The 19739-nt window shown below is 39.1% G+C and overlaps 2 protein-coding genes across 3 annotated transcripts; one reads left to right on the forward strand and one right to left on the reverse strand.

The window, feature by feature from the left end:
• Positions 1-9: 9 nt before the first annotated feature.
• si:ch211-235m3.5 (BICD family-like cargo adapter 1) lies at positions 10-13412 on the reverse strand. 2 transcript variants are annotated; one of them, XM_067506473.1, is made up of 9 exons: positions 12964-13412; positions 11320-11535; positions 6963-7082; positions 6105-6251; positions 5257-5439; positions 3886-4050; positions 2339-2451; positions 1963-2083; positions 10-1049 (listed from the first exon to the last, which is right to left on the reverse strand). In XM_067506473.1, the coding sequence occupies exons 1-9, from the start codon at positions 13207-13209 to the stop codon at positions 798-800; spliced, it is 1563 nt and encodes a 520-aa protein (XP_067362574.1). In that variant the 5' UTR covers positions 13210-13412; the 3' UTR covers positions 10-797. The 2 variants fall into 2 exon arrangements, with proteins under 2 accessions (XP_067362574.1, XP_067362575.1); XM_067506474.1 differs by lacking the exons at positions 11320-11535; positions 12964-13412 and adding an exon at positions 9756-10213.
• A 1993-nt stretch (positions 13413-15405) lies between these two features.
• On the forward strand, positions 15406-19531 carry im:7138535 (uncharacterized protein LOC797998 homolog). The gene is made up of 8 exons (XM_067506476.1): positions 15406-15581; positions 15732-15838; positions 16750-16881; positions 16992-17227; positions 17322-17402; positions 17485-17601; positions 18316-18462; positions 18577-19531. The coding sequence occupies exons 1-8, from the start codon at positions 15538-15540 to the stop codon at positions 18721-18723; spliced, it is 1011 nt and encodes a 336-aa protein (XP_067362577.1). The 5' UTR covers positions 15406-15537; the 3' UTR covers positions 18724-19531.
• The last annotated feature ends 208 nt before the right edge of the window (positions 19532-19739 follow it).

The following is a 19739-nucleotide window of genomic DNA, read 5'->3' on the forward strand; positions in this document are numbered from 1 at the left end:
AAAAAAACAAACCTTAACAGATATTTTATGAATATAAAGTGTTGCAGCAGTCTGATGTGATTAATCGGACATGTGAGAAAACAAAACTAATGTGAACTAATATTAATTTACAATGAATACTGAGTCACGGAACATACAAAACTACCATAAACAAACACATACTGCACCATTCATCATTCAGAGAACAGTCACTTTTTTTTTCTAACTAAAAACCAAACAAAAATGACACAAATAACAGCTTTTTCTGTCTACATGAGACATACAGTCCTTCTTATACAATCAACATTATTACATAATTAGCTTTCGAGCAAAATAGAGTAAAAGCTGTAACTTCTCAAACCCACCTTGGTATGCAAGATTTCAGAACATACTTCTATTTGATCTGTAATGTTAAATAATCTGTACAAATACTCTCAGCTAATCTACACATACTGTGTCATGTATACTGTTTAAAGTGTCAGATATAAAGACATTTACAATAATACCAATATTACAAAATAAGCTACAATATTTTTAGGCTCAAGCAAGTCTTCTGTCATACAGTTTAAATGTTTCAAGTTGTCACAGTTTAGATTCTCAGAGGACACAGCCTCTTAGTGAAATCTGTTTCAGGAAGTGCCTGTTTAACAAATCTGTGTTCATTGTGGCTCTGTTGTTCATCACTGGATTAAACATGTTTTTATGACTCTGTCATGTACATGTGATGTACAAGCTTTTTCTGTGACTTCCCTCTGTGGTTTCCACCTGATGCATGCCCTCCTCAGCAGTCAGGAGGCAGTTGCACTGCTCAGTGTCCATTATTTGCCATACTGTGCCCCTTTGCCCCGTCTTAACCAGTCCCTCCAGGGGGACTGGCTTTTGTCCTGATTAGTTTCTGAACTCCAAGTGGAGGAGGAAGAGGAGGAGGAGGAGGACTGGCTGGTCCAGGTGGAGGCTGTCCTGCTGGGCCTGCCAAAGAATGATGTGCCATTGGAGATGGGCTTCTTTTGAGGATACTCCGACTGCTGCTGGGATCTGAGCTGCTGGTTGATGATGATCTGGATATCATCCTGAGGAAAGGCGGGGAGGAAGAGCAAATGAGCACGAAGTCTTAGGAGAAGGGCCCTAATATAATTCTACGTATACCCAGTCATCTGATTTTTTCAGATTTAAACACTAACACTAACAATGTTACCAATTTGTTTCAGTGATCTGTTTTTGTCATGTAGACGTGCGTGACGTGCCTACATTTATTGGATCTGTTGACATTAGGAAAATACAGAATCTATATAACCTTTAATTGCCATGGAGGTTGTGTTTCAACTGACTTCATAATCTACTTTTGTTTTTTCTATTGTTCAGTGTATCTGGTCAGGTCTCATTTATTTCTGTGCATGCATTTCTAAGGAATTGTGTTTGTTAACTGCTGGTGTGACAGTATCACACCTGTGATACCAGTTTGTCTAAATATTTTAACTGATTGTTTTTTAATTATAATTGAGGGCAATTCGTTATTTAAAGGTATACTCACAACCTTTTAGTGAATAATTTTAACCTTTGAGGCAGGACAAGCACACTTTCTATTTCAGATAAGAAAATATGATTTTGCCAAAAAAATGAATCAGCATTTTGATGAAAATATTTTCTCAATTATCTTCATCAAAGCACAAGAGGTCAGATTATCTGGCAGATGTTTGTGCTTGGCAAAGTGATTCAAAAACAGAAGGTCTCACAGACACAGGCACCTGTGGTTCATATCTCTGCAAAGTGAGGGGGCTGAGAGAGCTATGGTGGCGTCTGTCCCTGTTAGCCCACTGAGGACACTGCACTGAGAAACATCAATCTCTTTTCTTGTGGAATGATCACTAAACCCGCCGACAGCATAGCTCAAAAGGTGATATTAATCTGAAATGTTTTAGAACCTGAAGATGTAAATGAAGTGTCATGACTGAACGTAATGAAAACAGCTCTCATGTAACCCACCTGCCAGGCCTCCAGTTCCTGTGACAGCTCCAGTTTACGTTGAATGGCTTCTAATAACTGGTTGTTCAGAGACATCATGTCATTTTTACTTCTTACTAACTCGGCCTCCATTTGGTTTTTTCTGCAGAAACATGATAAAACCTCTACAGTCACATCACAATTATTTACAAAAATGTCTGTAAAAACCACAAGCTAATTTTTATAGCTGAAACAATTGCTTTCAATGGGAACTATGAATTACTCCTGTTTTGTTTAGGAATGTAGTAAAGCAACACTTCCACAATATTTATTTATTTTTTACAGTTAGTCAGGAAAAAAGAAAACTTCAATATACATGATGTTTGCATTGACAATATTGAAATATAATCTCACTCACTTGGCTATGGCATTATCTCTGTCTCTTATGGCTTGTTGGACAGTTTCGGCTCGTTCCTGTACACTCTGCAGGTTCTTCTTCACTTGAGCGTTTTCTTGTCGTAGCTGGATATTCTGACGGAGGAAAGCAAGAGCTTTGTTTATGCTACTAAAAACGTACATTTAGATATGTTCGCTTCTTTGAAACACATTAAAAGCGTTTCTGGTGTCCAAGGACAACAAAGTTTACTTTGAAATTGCAACATTGCTACTCTTAATTCTTCCTTGACTTACAAAGAGGCAAACTAAAACTAGAATAATTCGATCTTATTTTTACCTAGGTAAGTATTTCACTATATTATTTATTTATGCCAATTAAAGCTTGTAGTGGATAATTTAAGTTTATGGCTATTGAGAGTAAAGTCCAGCAAAATGCACTTAAAGATCATTCTGTATATGATGCTAATATAGATCACAGTGACAACAACAAGGTTAGTGCTGGCACAGCGAAATCCCCAAATAATGGCCTGCCACAGAAGCTATCCCTGCCTGACAGACATTTGTGTTCATCACTTGGTTATCTGATCTCTCAGCTCCTGTACTACACTTGGCTTCCCACACAGATCACTCATTCTGTTGACACAAGCGCTATTCAGCTCCTGGGACTGAAACATTAACAAGGAGATCAGGTGTCAGGTGCATTTCACTGAATTGTGCACTAAAAAGAGCTTCTGTGGTGTTGGCCTATTTGGGTTGTGTTCTGAGGGAGAAAGAGTTCAGGCTGAAATATTCAGTTGCAGTGGTAAATGCTTGTTACTGGTCTGAATGGAAAACAAACACCATAACACACAAGTGGACAATTGTATGTGGTCACTCATGGCAAATACAGGCTCAGCAGAGCATATAAGCTAACAACAGCAACAATTCATTGGCACCCGTCATTGGCCTGAACAAGGTCACACAGTTCCTCAGTGTGGTGCAGTGTGATGACACCGAGGATCTACTAACACCCACAAGGGGGCAGGTAGACTAATGCAATAAAGTCAAGGATTATGTATGTGAGTAGGTTTACTGTATCTATGATATATGTCTTTTTCTGCATGGGTATTGGCATTAATAATGCAAACATATGTGCTGTAGTTTGTCCTGTTTGAGTACTGATATCCATTTCTGGATCATAACGTACCTTTTTTGCAATACAATACAGTACAATAACAGAAGTATCTAAACTGGGTAACACATTAAGGAAAAAGTTATTTGGTGTTTTGTTGATGGTGGTGGAGAACGTTGTCTAATGGTCCAAAATCTCCCATATGTGTTAATCTGGTGCCTTTACAGACCATAGCATCCAATTCACGTTTTCATACTCATACAATCATTCAGTTATCTTTTTGTGTCTTGTGTATATTTAACTGACTTTTTCAACATTGAAACACACTGCACAAAGGACTTTGTTAAAATCTTCAGAGCTGAACTTTTTGTCTGTACACTTTGTATCTCTTTATTGCCGTAGTACTGAATAGGAAAAAAATAGTGCACCTGCACTCGCTTTGTGTGACTGCAGCTCACCTGAGGCCTAGATGTCTGTACCAGGGTTTGGGCCACTCCCTTTAGCCGCTGCAGTATGGCCTGCAGGTCCTCCGGTTGATCAACGACCTCTGATGTCCCTGAGCTGTTTGGTTCTTGCGTAAGTGGGAGCAGTAACTGAAGGATCGAGCCCATTTCTCGTCTTATCTAATCAGCAGACAGAAGAGGAAGCACATTGATTTATATTAATAATGACTTTAATTACACCACATATTATCTGCCACAGTCACTGAGTGACATCAAGTATTTACATGATGGGAGGTGTAAGCATTACCTAAGAGGTTTATAAAGCTTCCTTGAGTCAAAAATATCACAAGGTGATAGTGATCTCAGGAACACATAACAACGACACCTGCACGGGTTCATTTTGGTAGAACAGATCATTATATAATAGTGATAAGGTTTCAGACAGACATGCTGTTAACTGTAAAACAAGAAAACTCTTCTACAGTGTGGCCACGACAAACAGGAACTGTGTGAATGACTCATGGGTACAGTTATACGTCACATTTTCCTGCCAGAAACAAAATAACAGCATTAGACGTCCGGTTAGTGAGAAATAAAGGCTTCCTTCATTGTCAGTCTATTCTCCTTTTCTCTCCTGGACATCATTTAAACTTGTATCTTTTGCAACAGGCCTTATCTAATATTTCTTTAGTGGTGTCCTCACTATGAAAATCAGGACCTTCACACCCTCCATGCACAGTGCGTTTAGTGTGAGGTCACACTGTCGCAGAGAGCTTGCCACAAAATGTTCAGTCAGTTTGTTCTTGTTGGCACAGACATAGACGATCACTGGGTGATCTTCCTGTACACTTCTATATTATCTTTTTCACTCATCGTGAGACAACAATTTCCCTACAAAAAAACAAAACAAACAAAAAAAAAACATTGTGGGGCCAGTCTTTAATAGAACCATACTCTTAGCAACCACAGTGTGGCCAAAAGTCAGCGCAGCCAGTCTCATACTAAACTATTGTGTTGTTTCTGTCACAGTTACTGTTGAATTTGTAGCTTCTATGCTTTACCAGGCTGTCTGTGTTCATCACACTGAAGGAAAATTCTGCTCATTGCAAACAAAATAATAGCCTACACCTACCAAAAATAATCAAATATTAATAAAAACCTTAAGGCAGCACATTAAGATAATCTACAGCTAGAGGAAGTAGTTTTTAAAGACAGAAATTGTAGGATTCATTTAGTATAACCAGCCTTTTTGTGAAATAGTCATTTGTCATTTTGACAGACAAGTGATTTTAGTCAAATCCTTTTGCTCTTTTATCCTAATCTTTCACCAAACTGTGGCCTCACTGTGTTAAAGAGTATTCTACTCAATCCCTGCTGTTTCAGTACCTCTTCTTTGCTGATGCCAAGTCCTACTGTCTCCAGGCTGCTCTCCAGTTCTGACAGTAGGGAGGTGTCCCCGTGGCTCCTGCCTTCCTGCAGAGACACCTCCTCCTCAAGTTCCTCCACTTGGGCCTGCAGCTGCTGCGAGCGACCCCGTGCTGCCTCCACCTCCTGCCACGCCTCGGATAGCTTAAATTTTTTTTAAAAACAAACACCGACACACACATGAATGTATGTAGATACAAAACCTGCTGAGTTTCTCAACAATAAATGAAACAAATTAAGATAACATAAGTAGTTTAAAACAAGAAAATTACACTTGCACACTTACTACCTGTGTCATAGCGTTTTTTATTGTAAATAATTATTTAAATTTACAATAATTGTCTGATCTCATTCCTTTAATGTTTCATCTGTTTCTTTTTCAAAACCTATATTTATTAGGTAATTCCAGCAGTTTTAGCTCCTTCTGAGGTCTAACATGTGCGCTTTTTAAACAGCTGTCATGAGATACATGTGCTCAGTGTGTCAATGCACAGCGTGAGAGAACACTTGACATGCCAGATTCTAGCCCAACATGAAATTCAAACATGAGTGGAATCCAGAATTGCCGATGAAACCCACAGTGACAGGGATGAGGTAATTGTTCAGCGATGGTTTATATAATCCTCCTGAAACCCAAACACGGAGCAGAAAAATTTTGTCGAGGGTGTTTCATTCACCAACTCACACACGCAGTTTTGTGCTGCCTGCTGCTACAATGAACACTTATCAGTGTCTGTTTACTTTAAAGACAGAGTGACGCTGTTGGTGCATCTGTGTTTTAATCACATATGATGTATTAATTTGTGTACCTGCTGGCTGTGCTGCTGGTTGAGTTCCTCTTGCAGAGCCAGACTTCGATTTAAGGAGGCCAAACTTGCCTTCAGCCCTGCATTTTCTTCACACACACTTGCCAAACGCTCCTCTAGCACCTGCTCTTTCTGGGTGAGTCTCAACACCTAGGAAACCACAGACATTAAAAATATGTCACAAATGCAATTATTTCTTCCCTGAAAGGAAAACTATCACTCCCACTGTTCCACTGTTCCCTCTCATCACACCCCATCAATCCACCTTTTGTGATTATGATGCCAAAATTAATAATTATTTTCAGTTTATTTTCTGACTCTAGCCAAAAACTTGAAAACAGTTGAATGATGTCATTTAATATGGGAATATTCTTCCGTTTATATTTTATGGAAATGAATAAGCAGAGATTTTGAGGAATGATTGTAAGATCCACTGCTAGAATCTTTGTAGGTTTGTGGAGACAGGTCTCTACCACCCCCACAACCTGTCAGGTTTTATTGCAGCTTGGAAATAAAGTAAAATAGTAAAATAAAATCTGCTTCTTTCATGGGTTACATTATGTTTTTCATCCTCAAGAAACATTTATTCAAGAAACGTGAATCACAAAACCTGAGCCAGACTTTTTCTAGGTAAATGACATTAAAACAATGTAAAATCAAGCAAGGTAAGGCAAGATGAAGCAGTAGACAGCAATACAATCACCAACATATGGCAGGAAAACCAAAGAATTGAATATGAAAACAGGATTTGTACCTGTGTAAATTTAAGACATAAAACATTTTATCAGCTCATCCTTTAAAGAGTGGCTTTGGTTTGCTTTGTTATGTAACAAGAATAGCATGTTAGTGCTTGGCCATTACCTGCTCCTTCATGGCACTGATCAGCTCCTCATCCTGTGGCCTGTTGTTGCTTCCTTTTTGTTGGAGCGACTGTTTTAGAGCCTGCAGCTCACTGGACATGGCCCTCTCCACCTCCATTGCCTTAACACAAATGTAAACGTCAGAAAACACAAACAAGATTCACAAGTAGAGTAATAGAAAAAAGACGTAGCTTTTTGGGTGCAAGGACTAAATCTGGGCAATCACCAGTAGATTAAAGGGGTAAGAACAACAACAACAAAAAAAAAACAAGAGGTCTTTGCAGTGCTGCTGTGTAACTAGACCCCCCACCCTCCTGTCCTGGTCTTGGAAACTCAGTTCCTCTTACTCAGCAGTTTGGCGGGCCCCTGTCAGGTCCCATCACCGCCTCATAATACAAGATGAAAGGCCGGTGCCGGCAGCAGATGGAGCAGCGGGTATCTTGGTCTTATTGGTGACGTTATCAGGCGACAACGGACAGCAATGTGTTAGAACAAGGAATCAGGAGGGGACAGCTTGTGTGTGTGTTTGTAGTGTGCACTGGAAGCATGTGGGCTAAAACTAGTGGGAAGTGTGTTTGTCTGAGAGAGAAGCATGCACTGGTGGACAAAAACAAAACATTGCATGTAGACGCACAGAGGAGGACAAGGGGGAACACGGGCCTCATCTATAACAGTGGCAGCAACCCACTGAGAATCACCAAACCAGGAGTGGAAGGACGCTCCATTTAGTAGAGACACAAAGATGAGATCCCTGACATGGCCCCCAAGCCTCAGGCCTTCACCAGACCAAACAATAAAGTACCTAATAGCTGACTACCCCAGCCACAGCCGAGCCCCTGAGGGAGCACACAGAAAAGACTGTTCTCCCCTGGGATGATGGGCTATTGGGGTATAAGAGTCAACATCAAAGCAGTAAATGAAAGATTTATATCTCTCTGCATTGTACGTTGCCTTTTCCTTTTATCTATGAGCTGGCAGAAAGAGCAGAGGTCATGGGGCCTTGCCTCAATTTGAGCGTCTTCTTTTACAGTAACGGAAATCCAGTTGTCCAATAACACATTTTGATCCACGGCCAGGAAAAGTGATCATGTAACACAGGTGGGAAGCAGGAGGTAAAAAGGTAAAAAAGGTTTTTTTATGTATTAACATGATGCAAAAACATTAACTGCTAAATGACTAAATATTTAGATTTGATAAAAATGAAGTTGATCTTCATAAGTTTGTCAGTTGATACATTAGTAACAAAGCAAAGTTGAATAATATTTCCTTTTTTAAGCTATGAGGATTCATATTTTTAGGTAAGACACCTATTTACTGTGTACATTACTGTGGAGCTGTGGAATTAAAACAACCTTTTTTCTGCATAGTCAAAATAAATAATATAGAAAACTATATGCAGAATATTCAGATGGGTCTGAAAACCTTACCCAGGGATATCTGACATTTTTATCATTAGTTTTTTGGTATCATTCACCACCAAGCAAGCATCAGATGCTCAATTTAAAATAAAAAAGTTTTGTTTGAAAAATGGCAATTGACATAATTAGATTAGATAAAATAGATTATAAATAGATTATCAAAAGCGTTTTTGATTACCTATTGGGTGAGGTGGCTCTTATATCACACTTTGATCATTTAGATTTCTTTGTGCCTGTGGCTGAGCCTATTGTAGCTAAATCATCCTAAACCATGAAGCATGTTAAGAAAAGCCATTAGTGACTAATGGTTACATTCAACACAGCTCCAAACCCACATCCTGAACTGATCTGTAGTGATGGCTCATGGACTTTTTCAGAAGTGAGTAAAAAGGTCTATCCAGGAAACAAATGTAATTTCATCAGAATTTCCAGCTTATCGTCCTGTATCCAGATCCTCCCTTTCTTCTCAGCAGATCTGTGTGTATTTATAAAACACTGATAGTCTTAGAACGTGAAACACACACAAAACTCCAACTTTATCAAAAAAATGTCTTAATCTTTTACATTCTAACCATTTGGTTCCTCAGAATCTTATTTTTTGGGTTTCCTTGTTAATTGTTGAACGAGTACCTGGAAATAAACTAATTAAAGTTAAGTACTGGGTTAAGTACTTAATAAATAAAAGGAATGCCAACTTGGTAATGTAATCAGAAGAAAACAGGCTGACATCACTCGACACTCCCTGATTTCTTTGGTCACATGCTTTCCTGAACTCTAGCTATTGTTCAAACAGTTACCATGTGACAGACCTGGCACACATCAATACTGTTTTTATGAAGCAGCTTTCGTGAATGCACCAGCACGGAGAGTCCCAACTAATCTTTCCTCTCATGTCGAAGTAGCTGCTTTGCTGGTAAACACGTGGAAATTCTTTCTCTCAGGTTTCTGTTCTGCAACATCCTCCTCCAGATTCCTGTCATACTCTGATTATGGTCTCACAATTAGGATCCAGGGCTCAATCTCTCTGCCAGCTGCTACAGCTTCACTAAATGCACACTGACAATCCATAAGAAACACAAGTGTACACAGTACAAGTGTGTAGTGTTTAACATGATCTTGTAGCTAAAAGATCATTGGGCTATTGAGACACTTACTACATTTTTTTTCATGTTGGACTATCAAGACTATTGCTACATTTTGCCGAACAAATGATAAATCGAGTAAATAATCAACAGACTCACTGATAATAAAAATAATCAACTGTACTGAAGCTGGATCAGGACACATAGAACAAAATACACACTTCCAGGTATAGCTATGGGAGTGTCTGTACAAACACACACTCACACACCTGCAGAAATACAAACTCAACTCACCGCAACAGGCAATGTTATACGCCCTGCAAAAGCGGCAGTATCAGACATGGAGCTGTTTTCCACTGTCTCTTTCTCCAATACTTTCTTCTCTGGCTGTTGCTGCCACACAGAGTCCAGAGTTACCCGTGTCTGGTGCCTGGCAGCCAAACATTTTCTCCACTTCCTCCCCCTTGAACTGTCCAACCCAAGATAACACCTTTTATCTAAATTAAGTTTTTCCTGAACTTCAAGGGGGTCTGGGCAAATGTCCTTCAGGCTGGCAGAGACATTCATAGGAACTATGAACTATTCTGCGGACCTTGGTATGTGGGAGGGTGTACACTTGTTGCTTAGATCATCTTTAGCTTTATGAACACAGGCCTGCTGTTTACTTTGAAACAACACCAAGGCGTTGCTCTACATGCCGTAACTTTAATGCTCAGCAAAACAGTCTCTATTTTCTCAGGTTGTAAACATACGCAAGTCTTCCAACTGTGTGACACAATCAGCAGCTCCGTGTTAACTTATCAGTAAAGCTGTAAAATATGTATTTCTGGAAATATGTTAAATTTTCCTCTCGGTGTTCACTTTTCCCTGTATAATCAAACTCTGAAGCCCCCCTCACAAACATATTATGATGATGATTCAGGTTAGCTATGTGCCATGTTAAAGAGCAACTACTTAATGAACTGATTCTGGTTTGATGGATTAGAATGCTTTCATGTAGGGCTGCAAATAATTGATTGTTTTCTGCTAATGATTTATGTTTATTTTTCCCCAATTAAAGTCTAGAAATTGAAGGTCTACATATTTTCAAAAAGTTATTAAAGTCAAGGGTGAAGTCTTCGAATACCATGTCTTGTTAAACCACCAGTACTCAAGGACCAAAATCCAAGGATATTTCATTTTACTAATATTAAAGACTAAGGATTCCCATTTGGGATAAGAAGACAATATTGGAAGCAGTACGATTTTGTTTTTCTATTATTAGCAATGTTTTCATATGTGTAATTCTTTTACACCACATTACCAAACACACATAATTGGGACCAAATAAAGTAAAACTAACATCTTCCAGTACTTTTCTAAGTCTTCCTGCCTCTGTTCCTAATCTAAAATGAACTCATGACGGCATTAACTTTCACTACTTCTCTTGTTTACATATCGTTTTCCTCCTGTTCCTCACTGGCACAGATCATTTGTCTCAAACTAACAGTTCAGACAATTAATTTCAGAGCTCCTGAATAACCACATTAACTTTCTTCTTTATTAAACCTGTATTAATACAGCAGGCATTTTTTTCTTGGCCTTGCTCTGTTTCTGTAAATAGCCTAAGAGTCTGTCGTCACTCTAGAACAGATTAGACTGATACCCGAGTGCTTTACAGGGAACACAGAGTTTCGGTGTGTTGATTGGGTGACAGCCGGTCTTATCTAGGTTGACTCAGAGGGATCCACAGCAGGTGTTTGTTTCACTGCAGCTCAGTTATTTGTCACAGCTGACGTGGGGGCTCATCCTTAGTTCTTGTGACCCAGCCAGAATCACATTAAATTTAAAAAGCTAAAAGCACTGCCACTGGACTCACTGTGTTAAGCTTCTCCCTTAGCCGTTGCGTCTCCTCGCCGTGCTCCAGCTGGGTTCTACTCTTGTCCCTCTCTGCCTCGCTGAGCGCCAGTCTGAGCCGCTCCACCTGAGCATTCAGGTCCCTCACATCCTTCTCCAGGTCCCCCACCTGGCTCTCCCACTGGGACTGGCAGGAATCCAGTTTCAGCCGCAGTTCATGCCTGCCCTGTTCCAGCTCCTGAGAAGGTGGGGAGAAACATTATAGTGGGTGGTAGTGGACACATAGGTGAGATACAATAAAAGTCTAGTCAAGCCAAAATACAATTAATTCAACCTGTTTATATTATGTGTTAGTCTGAAACTATAATGTTAATAATAATCCTTGTTGGCTACTGGGTGTTACTGTGTCGAATGTTTTAAATGTTGCATGTGACAAAAGCCATTAGTGAATCTCAATAATTCTGCAAAGAATCATTAAAAGTGTGTAACAGCTTTAACTATAATTATTACAAAGAAAATTCACAAAATGTGATCTGTATTACTAGAGAAAAATATCAGCTTTCATATTTTCTATTACAGCTGAAACAGATAGTGATTCAATTATTCCTTGAGTAAATAATTGCTATATGACGTGATAATGAAAACAATCATTAGTTTCATGGTTATACTCAGTGATGCTTCAAATGTGCACCTTTCTTGCAGATTTTATCGAAGCTTTTGCTCCATCTTTGTGTGACTTTGTGATGTACTTTGTCCTATTACCACCTGTCGGTTTTATCATTGCTGTAATTTAAGTTGTAGTCGCACCTCATAAGATTTACGATTACACACCTGGTGGAGACATCAGTGTTCACCCTGAGAAAACCAACAAGGCCATAATTTAGTCTGTCAAATCCACTCAGGTGTGTGATGCTGTGCATCAGCCTCACAACAAGGTCAAGCACAGTTAATGTTTGCAGACAGCTTTGTTTCACCTGCTGTTTTTTACTTCTTTGCTGGATTCACTGAAGCTGTGTTTATCTGTCGTTTCCTATACATTTAATAAACCTAGAGATTAATCACTAAAGTATGTTGAGGTGGTTAACAAATGTTGTTGCGATCCCAGCAAGTCTGTGGGCCTTCCTCTCGTACTAGCCACAAACACTAACAGAGGATGTTCCATTGGAGGAGGTTGGATTCTGCAGCAGCAGGTGGCCAATTTATCTCAAAACGTGTGGAGATAGCCTGCCTGGGAAATATTTCCTAATGTCTCATAAGCTAGAAAAACACAAAAAGGTATCAGAAAGATTTCTACCTGTTTAAAATCCAACATGTGAATAGTAATAATATTTGACTCTTCCATACACTTTGATATACTGTATCACATTACAAATACTCGTCGGATCTATGTTCAGTACGATTTATGATACTTTCTTTCAAAGCAAAGTGCCCAAGCTGCTGTACAGTTTGATACCAGATCCATAGATGTGAGCTGATATTTTCTTCCATTAATTTTGTGTTTCGTCGCTCAAATAGGTTTCTTTTCACCAACAAACTTATCTCAACATTTTCATCTCGCCCTCTTCCAAACTACTCAAAGCACATTTGCACTGAGGGGCTTCTATTAAACCTTATTTCTCTGCGGTCTAACTACACTTTACCACCCAGATAAAGAGACTGATCTTACCTCCAGGTTGTCTGCGTATTGTTGGTGAAGTTTTTCGCTCTGCTCTTTTAGCTGACGGTTTTCCAGGAGTAATGCGTTTCCCAGCTGAGCCGCCAAAATAACCTCTTCCTCCTTTTGTTTCAAAGCAGCCAGGAGTTCACTGGGGTCTTGATGATATGCTATTTCCTCCGCTCCGTAGTCGAAGTAGAAATCCTCGTCCAGGTCCATTTTCTTGGACTTGAGGATCCAGTCATCTAGTCGATCCATAGTTTAATGGGGGAGTTCATTCAAAGTCAGCTCATGGAGACATGGTGATTTCAAAGAATAGACACAAAAACATGCTGAGGACGCACGGACGCGTCCATAAGTTGTCCATCAGTAACACGTGAATATTGCTGCTGTGTCTCCCGCTGAGTGTCTCTGTGTTTGAGCTCTGCAGTCAAAGTGCTCCCTCTACTACCAGCAGAGGAGTGTTTGCCTCCGGGGAGAAAGGTGGAGGGCGGTCGCCTGAGCAGCCACAGACACCTGTCCTACAGCTCTCTCACTAAATCTTAGCTACACATTACTGTTTTTTTGTTTTTTTTTACTGATCCCTCTTGTTATTGTTCATATATTAATATCCACGTGTCTATTTTGTTCTTTTTTACCACTTTGTACACAGGTATGCACAGGTCCCCATGATTATTTTCTCATTATCTGTTGCGTCATTTCCTCATTATTATATGCAATAGACCTCAGTCATTTTAAGGTTACATATTTTTGTTCTTACTTAAATTTCATTATTATGTGTATTTGTCCTGAATGCTTGTATATTGTTTCCTTAGAGCTCCCATCTTGACATTTGCAGTATATTTTGAACACTGAGGAGTTTGTATCATGTAGAATCAAGGTAAAGAGGCTGAAGAGGCTTCAGCCTTTTTACAAATACCTAGGTTGTCTTAAAGCATTAAATCACAATAAATCTAAAATCAAATTTTTTGAGAGTCATCGACAGAAAAAGTTACTTTAAAATGTAAGAGTTAACACATAAAGCTGAATCGGATGTTGATGTTCAATCATGTCTGTGTTTGGCATCCATTTCAGTTTTCATTGCAGGGTGTCAGTGTTTTACTCTTTCACCTTCATCCTTCAAGAACTCAACAACTCATTCATACATCAAACAAAAGGGGGATGTCTGCCTGCTTTGTTTGGGCACTCGCCAGGGGTCAAAGGTCAGCCCCCACAAGGTTTTATAAAGCAAGGGGAAGTGTCAGGGGAATAAAAGAGAACGCATCCTGACGCATAGCAAGGCTTTGTTGTCAAAGAGGCCCCGTCTTCTGTGCATATGGCAGCAGGGACCAAGCAAACATAGAAACACTGTACATCAAGGTTCAGTACCCTTATTGCTATTGTGTCCATTGTTTGAGCTCAGTTTACAGGATGCTGCTGGAGGAGCTTGTGCCGCAAGTGTAATGAGGTGTCTGACTCACCACCTGTAGTCCAGATGTGGTCAAGCTTTACACACAGATAAGGGGAGACCTTTTACAGTCAGCCACAACAGCACATACAAATAGAGCTCCTGAAGCTTGTGCGTTTGTGTCCAACTGTGCATACAAGGATGAAGATGTGGCTCTTATCAGGCGTTAGACAAAAGCAGAGGACTGACCAAGAGATTCACAAAAGACAAATGTCAACAGCTTTACGTCTGTTCCTTTTTGCTGTCAGAGTGATGGTGCCTTGAAGACACCCAGGCAGATCTAGCAACCAGTGCTTCTTGATGACATTAACATAGCTTTTAACACTTTATGTATGCTCAGTCAGCTCTACTAAGGTCACAGCATGCATCAGCAAAACCGCTGATGTTGCTGACGGTGCTGAGTGGGCTCGACAAGGCACATAAATATTAGGACTTACGCCGAGAATACTGAAGTTGAGCCAAAACATGGTGATGACACAATACATCATCCTCTTCTTGTTTAGGAACGATCAACTCCACAGTTCATGCTTAGTCATTGGACTTAAAAGCTTATTAGAGCTCTGATTAGATAAGACAGAGTGAAAGGGGAGAGGATGAAGTTGTTTTTTTGTCCTGGGTCCCTATTTTTACACAATTAAAACTGATATTTAAGTATGTGTTAAGTAATCAGTGATGTGTGAGCCAATAGGAGTTTTCTCTGTGTTTATGTCTTGAATGGTCTGTCACTGTCTTGAAAGGTCTGTCACTCCATCACAGACTTCTAGTGGCATCTGGTAGCAAAAACTGGCCTTTAAATTTAAGTTTTTTTAAGGGTTGGCAGTAGGCTCTATCGAATAAAGCTGATTTTAATTTTTTTTCATTCCCACAATACAATTACACCCTGCCATACTTTGCACTATTATATGATTATCAAAAAATGTTTTAATTCAATTTCTCTCTCGCTGCTGATTGAATTATTTCCTATATAAAAGCCATGGACAGTCGGCCTGTCAGCGCACACCTCCGGCCAGCAGGTGGAGCTTTGCGACCCGTCGAGACTAAGCACCGCTTCAGAATGAGGAAGCACCAGCTGTAAACACGTTTGACCAGAGTTGAGCTACAGTACCAGATGTGAAATTATTATCTCCCTTATAGTAACAATGGAGAGGAGCCGAGGGGCAATTTCAGCCATTAAAGCTTTGGGGTGAGAAACGTTAAGTTACCTAAATTGCTTTTTGTTTGTTTGTGTGCATCCCAGCATTGTACCTTCACTTTATTATTCAATTATTCATTGACGCCTTGTCAGGACACCAACCTGCCAGGTAATCCCACTTGTTGTGCCTTTTTTGATCAGGTATCCTGGAGATTCCTGCCTCACTCTGTGTACATGCGATGAACTCCCCTGCCCCCTGCTCACCTGGCTGTCTACACAGCTGACGACTCTGTGTCCAGAGCTGCAGGGTGAGACTGAGGCCCAGGTTTTATTACACTCTTCTGAAAATCCGAATCTAAACTATAATGCAGTCAGACAGGAGCTGGAGGTGTTTTTTTGTTTTGACCTGGAAACAAATGACCTTTAGTTTTGATAGGGTTACTTTGAGCCTTCTCACTGAAATATACAGTATCACAGGTTGACCTGAAGTTTGTTACAGCTGTGTCCACATATTGAAGCAAAATGAACTGTATTGTTTATTTTATAGCTTTATGATTATTTTTGTGTGTGGGAACCAGGTTGCTGGTTCCCACACACATATTGTGTTTTTCTAGTGTGAAAGTTTAAATCACAAAACACCTGCAACAATTGTGACAAATAATGAACCATCTAATTATTTGTTATGAGGCCAAAATCACACATTCCCTTGTTTTAGCTTCTCATATGTGAGGATTTATGGTTTTCTTACTCTTCTTTTAAAATAACTGTGCATCTCCGCTTTGTTTGCTTAGACAAAACTAGCAAGTTATGGAGAAATTATTGGACAGTTAAATTAGTAATAAAAATGACCATAAGGTTCAGCTGTTTTTTTTAGATTTTACTTTGTTTGCCTCTCTAAGTATTCATGACAACTGTAAGGACTTTATGATAAAGCATCTTTGGTTCACTTGCAATGAATTTGACAGGGGAGCAACCAGTAGTTTTTAGAAAATCTGCTGGTTTTCCTAAACTATTACTTGTTTTAATTTAAAAATGCCCATTACATTATTAATTCCATTACATAAAAAAGAAATGTCCAAAACTGAAATATATTCAATGGACAGAAAAGAAGCCACTCAACATATTTGGAGCTGGATTGAAAAAGTATTTCTTGCTTGCAATTGGAGTTTCCTCCAAATTGACCACTCTATTAATCACATAATCTTTTTTCATTGTTTAGACTTAGGCAGGCAAGGAAAGAGTGATGCCTTTCTGGTGGGAGACTTGAGAAATCTACTGTCAAATCTGAACTCTCCCCTTGCTGTGCTGACCTCAGAAGTGTTGGGGCCAGATGTCCTTAACAAAGTCACTGGTGAGAAATAATAGGATTTTCGTGGGTGCTGTTATAAAGCTGCATGTTTAAGATAATATCGCATTATCGTAGTGCCTCTGTGTCTGTACATTTACTTTGAATCTTTTCAGAGTTCCTTGTATCAGAGCTAGAAGCAGCTCACATGATCAGATATAAAGAAACACATCCTGAGGAGGAAGCGAAGACAGAAGAGGAGTCTGAAAAACAGCAGCGAGTGTTCACTAAGCTCTGTGAGGATTGTGAAGAAAATGACAGAAGGAAGGCAGAGATACAGGCTGAATGGATATTAGTGCTGCGTGCTCTTGACATGGATGCCACAGCTGAATTTAAAGATGTGTTAAGTGAAGTAAGGCTGATTAAAAAAACAAACTGAACTATGTATAAGTCACCACTACAAACAGATAAACACTGAGACTTATTTTAATATAATTGCATTGCAGGTGAAGTCAAGGCTTGATCGTGTACAAAGCACTGACACGATGGATTCTCTTCTCCACACCAACCTTAGCTCAGAGCAGTGGGCAAGTTGTTACCACGTCACTGTACATTGTATGTAACTCCAAAATCCACATTTCAACCGTTCTTTTCTTGTCTGTTTCTCAGATGCAGGTCACAAACATTAACCAACTTCTGTCAAAGGACTATCTGTGTCGGCGGCAAATGATGATAAAACGCTTTCAGGTTACACTTGAGTCATTTGCATGGGGAGAAAAACAAAAGGTAGGCATGTCAAATCATTGCATCTCTTAAAGCTTTAAAAATAGTTTAAATTTGGAAATTCCAGTTGTTACTTGAGTTTCACTCAGTGGATTGTAGTAGGTGCAAAGCAGTTCATGAGTAAAAAGCAGGCGATAGCGGTTGTTCATGGAAAATGTCATAATAAATATAAGGGACTGTAAAAATAAATGTGGCTCTGCATATAGTAACACAAAAACTGGATTCCCCTTTGAGGTTTGTGGATTTTTTTGAGATCCATAACCAAGCTGGCAGCTCTCTGGATCTGCTGTACATAAATACAACATTGAAATACTTCCATGCTCGCAATGACTATGTTAACACACGATGGTTGAACAAACACAATTTGACCATGCTTGCCATCATAGCTTGGCATTTATTTAGATGTAGCATCAGGAGAGGCATTCAAACCAAATGTCTCCATCCTTAAAGAAACAAAAAAGGTATTTTATGTTAATGTAGTTACACCCACATTAATTTATATTGTTATTGCAGGTGTAACTCAGTGCATGGAAAGCAAGCTCATCGATGTGGTCACCAACAGCAAAAAATTATAATAATAAGAAGAAAATATGACACATGCATATAAAAAAGAATCTATCTATCTATCGCAGGTTATCAGTAGACCTACAGGAAGTGGTATCACTGTACATCATGATACAATAAAACGTCCCATTTCAATTAGTCCTGTATTTACAGGAATGCAGCGACGTGCTCGCCTCAGTGCCTCCTCTAGCTTCCCTGGCGAAGGCCTCCAGTGTGTCCTTGTCTCTTCTGCTCGCTGCCAGAGAAGACCTGTCATTCGTTAAGGCAATTAAAGCTGGAAAAAGCACCCCCGTCTACAAGGTACAGTGTAAAATACACCAAGCCTGGGAATTATTTCTGAGGGAAGTCATCTGTAGGTCAAAATGGAAGTTGTTTGTAATTTGATAATTATTTTGGCCTTTTTGGTCAAACCAGATGCTGATGGGCAGCGTACCAGACAGAGGAGGACGACCTGGTGAAATTGAGCCTCCTATGCCAATGTGGGATAATCAAAGATCGAAAGGAAACAGAGCCCATGAAAGACGTAAATTTTCACATAAGAAAAAAGGGAAAATGCAGTAAACATTCTTTCTCATTGTCTTTACTGTTTGATGTAAGAAATGAGTTATAATTTTCTTTTATTTAAATCCTTATTTTGTAGTTGCTAAATTCTACACATCATATAATTTTAAAGTTAATTGTGTTTGTATAATTCTTAGTTATTGTACCTGGTGTGTACATTTCTAAAACGGCTTGTCCTTGCTACGATGTACTGGTACGTAGCCAGATTTTTGTGCATACAATAACAACTGAATAGAAAAAGAATACTTATGTTTTACATATGGCAAACTTTTGGGAGGCTTGTTAAGTAAAGATTATCTTCTAAACATATAAATTGATTATAATTTCATGCTTAATGTTGGCAATTCTGTTATGATTAAATATGTATCAATGGTCATTTAATTACAATGAATTTTTAGCGAACCACATTATGTGCACAGTTTTGCTCTTTGCCCACTGAAAAATGACTCGAAATCAAACTTGAATTACACTTAAAATAACATCATAATTCACCTTGAGAATGTACACAGCCAAAATTATATATTTGTTTCGATTTTATAAAATGTTTTATCCAGAAGTGAACTGCTGTTCTCTTCCCCTAGTTGTTTAAAAAAAATAAGAAGAGTAATACACAGGCCCTCCCTGGTTTATAATGGTCCAACCCAAAACCCCCAGGTGCCCATGGTACAGCCCAGTTTCTATAGAATACAACTGGAGAAAACTAAACAAATAACTAAAAATAAAATTGTCTAAATAAATTACGAGGCCATTGAAGTTCTGTATATTGTTAATAAATCCTTTAAAAACAAGCATCCCTTTTTTTTCTTGCAGACCTCAATTTCAGAATCCAAAAAGTAGTTTTCATCCTTTTCCAACATAATTTTCTTGAAGAAAGATTTTAGCAACTGTCTGTTGTTAACAGAATGTTAGCAGTGTGACTGACTCGTATGTTTTAGTAGTTTTTTAGCAATAAAGGTGAAAAAACTGGATTCACATAGATTACAGTGAGTTAAGACAATTCATTTTTGTTCTTATTC

Source organism: Channa argus, chromosome 6 (assembly GCF_033026475.1).
Source record: "Channa argus isolate prfri chromosome 6, Channa argus male v1.0, whole genome shotgun sequence".
NCBI lineage: Eukaryota > Metazoa > Chordata > Actinopteri > Anabantiformes > Channidae > Channa > Channa argus.

Coding starts and splice junctions, on each gene's coding strand:
- si:ch211-235m3.5 (XM_067506473.1), bottom strand. CDS start 13,209: ATGGATCGACTAGATGACTGGATCCTCAAGTCCAAGAAAATGGACCTG. Junction 7,083..11,319: donor TAAGGGAGAAGCTTAACACA/GTGAGTCCAGTG, acceptor ATTTGTGTTAAG/GCAATGGAGGTGGAGAGGGC. Junction 2,452..3,885: donor TACAGACATCTAGGCCTCAG/GTGAGCTGCAGT, acceptor TTCCTCCGTCAG/AATATCCAGCTACGACAAGA.
- im:7138535 (XM_067506476.1), top strand. CDS start 15,538: ATGGAGAGGAGCCGAGGGGCAATTTCAGCCATTAAAGCTTTGGG. Junction 17,228..17,321: donor TTAAAGATGTGTTAAGTGAA/GTAAGGCTGATT, acceptor ATTGCATTGCAG/GTGAAGTCAAGGCTTGATCG. Junction 18,463..18,576: donor AAAGCACCCCCGTCTACAAG/GTACAGTGTAAA, acceptor TGGTCAAACCAG/ATGCTGATGGGCAGCGTACC.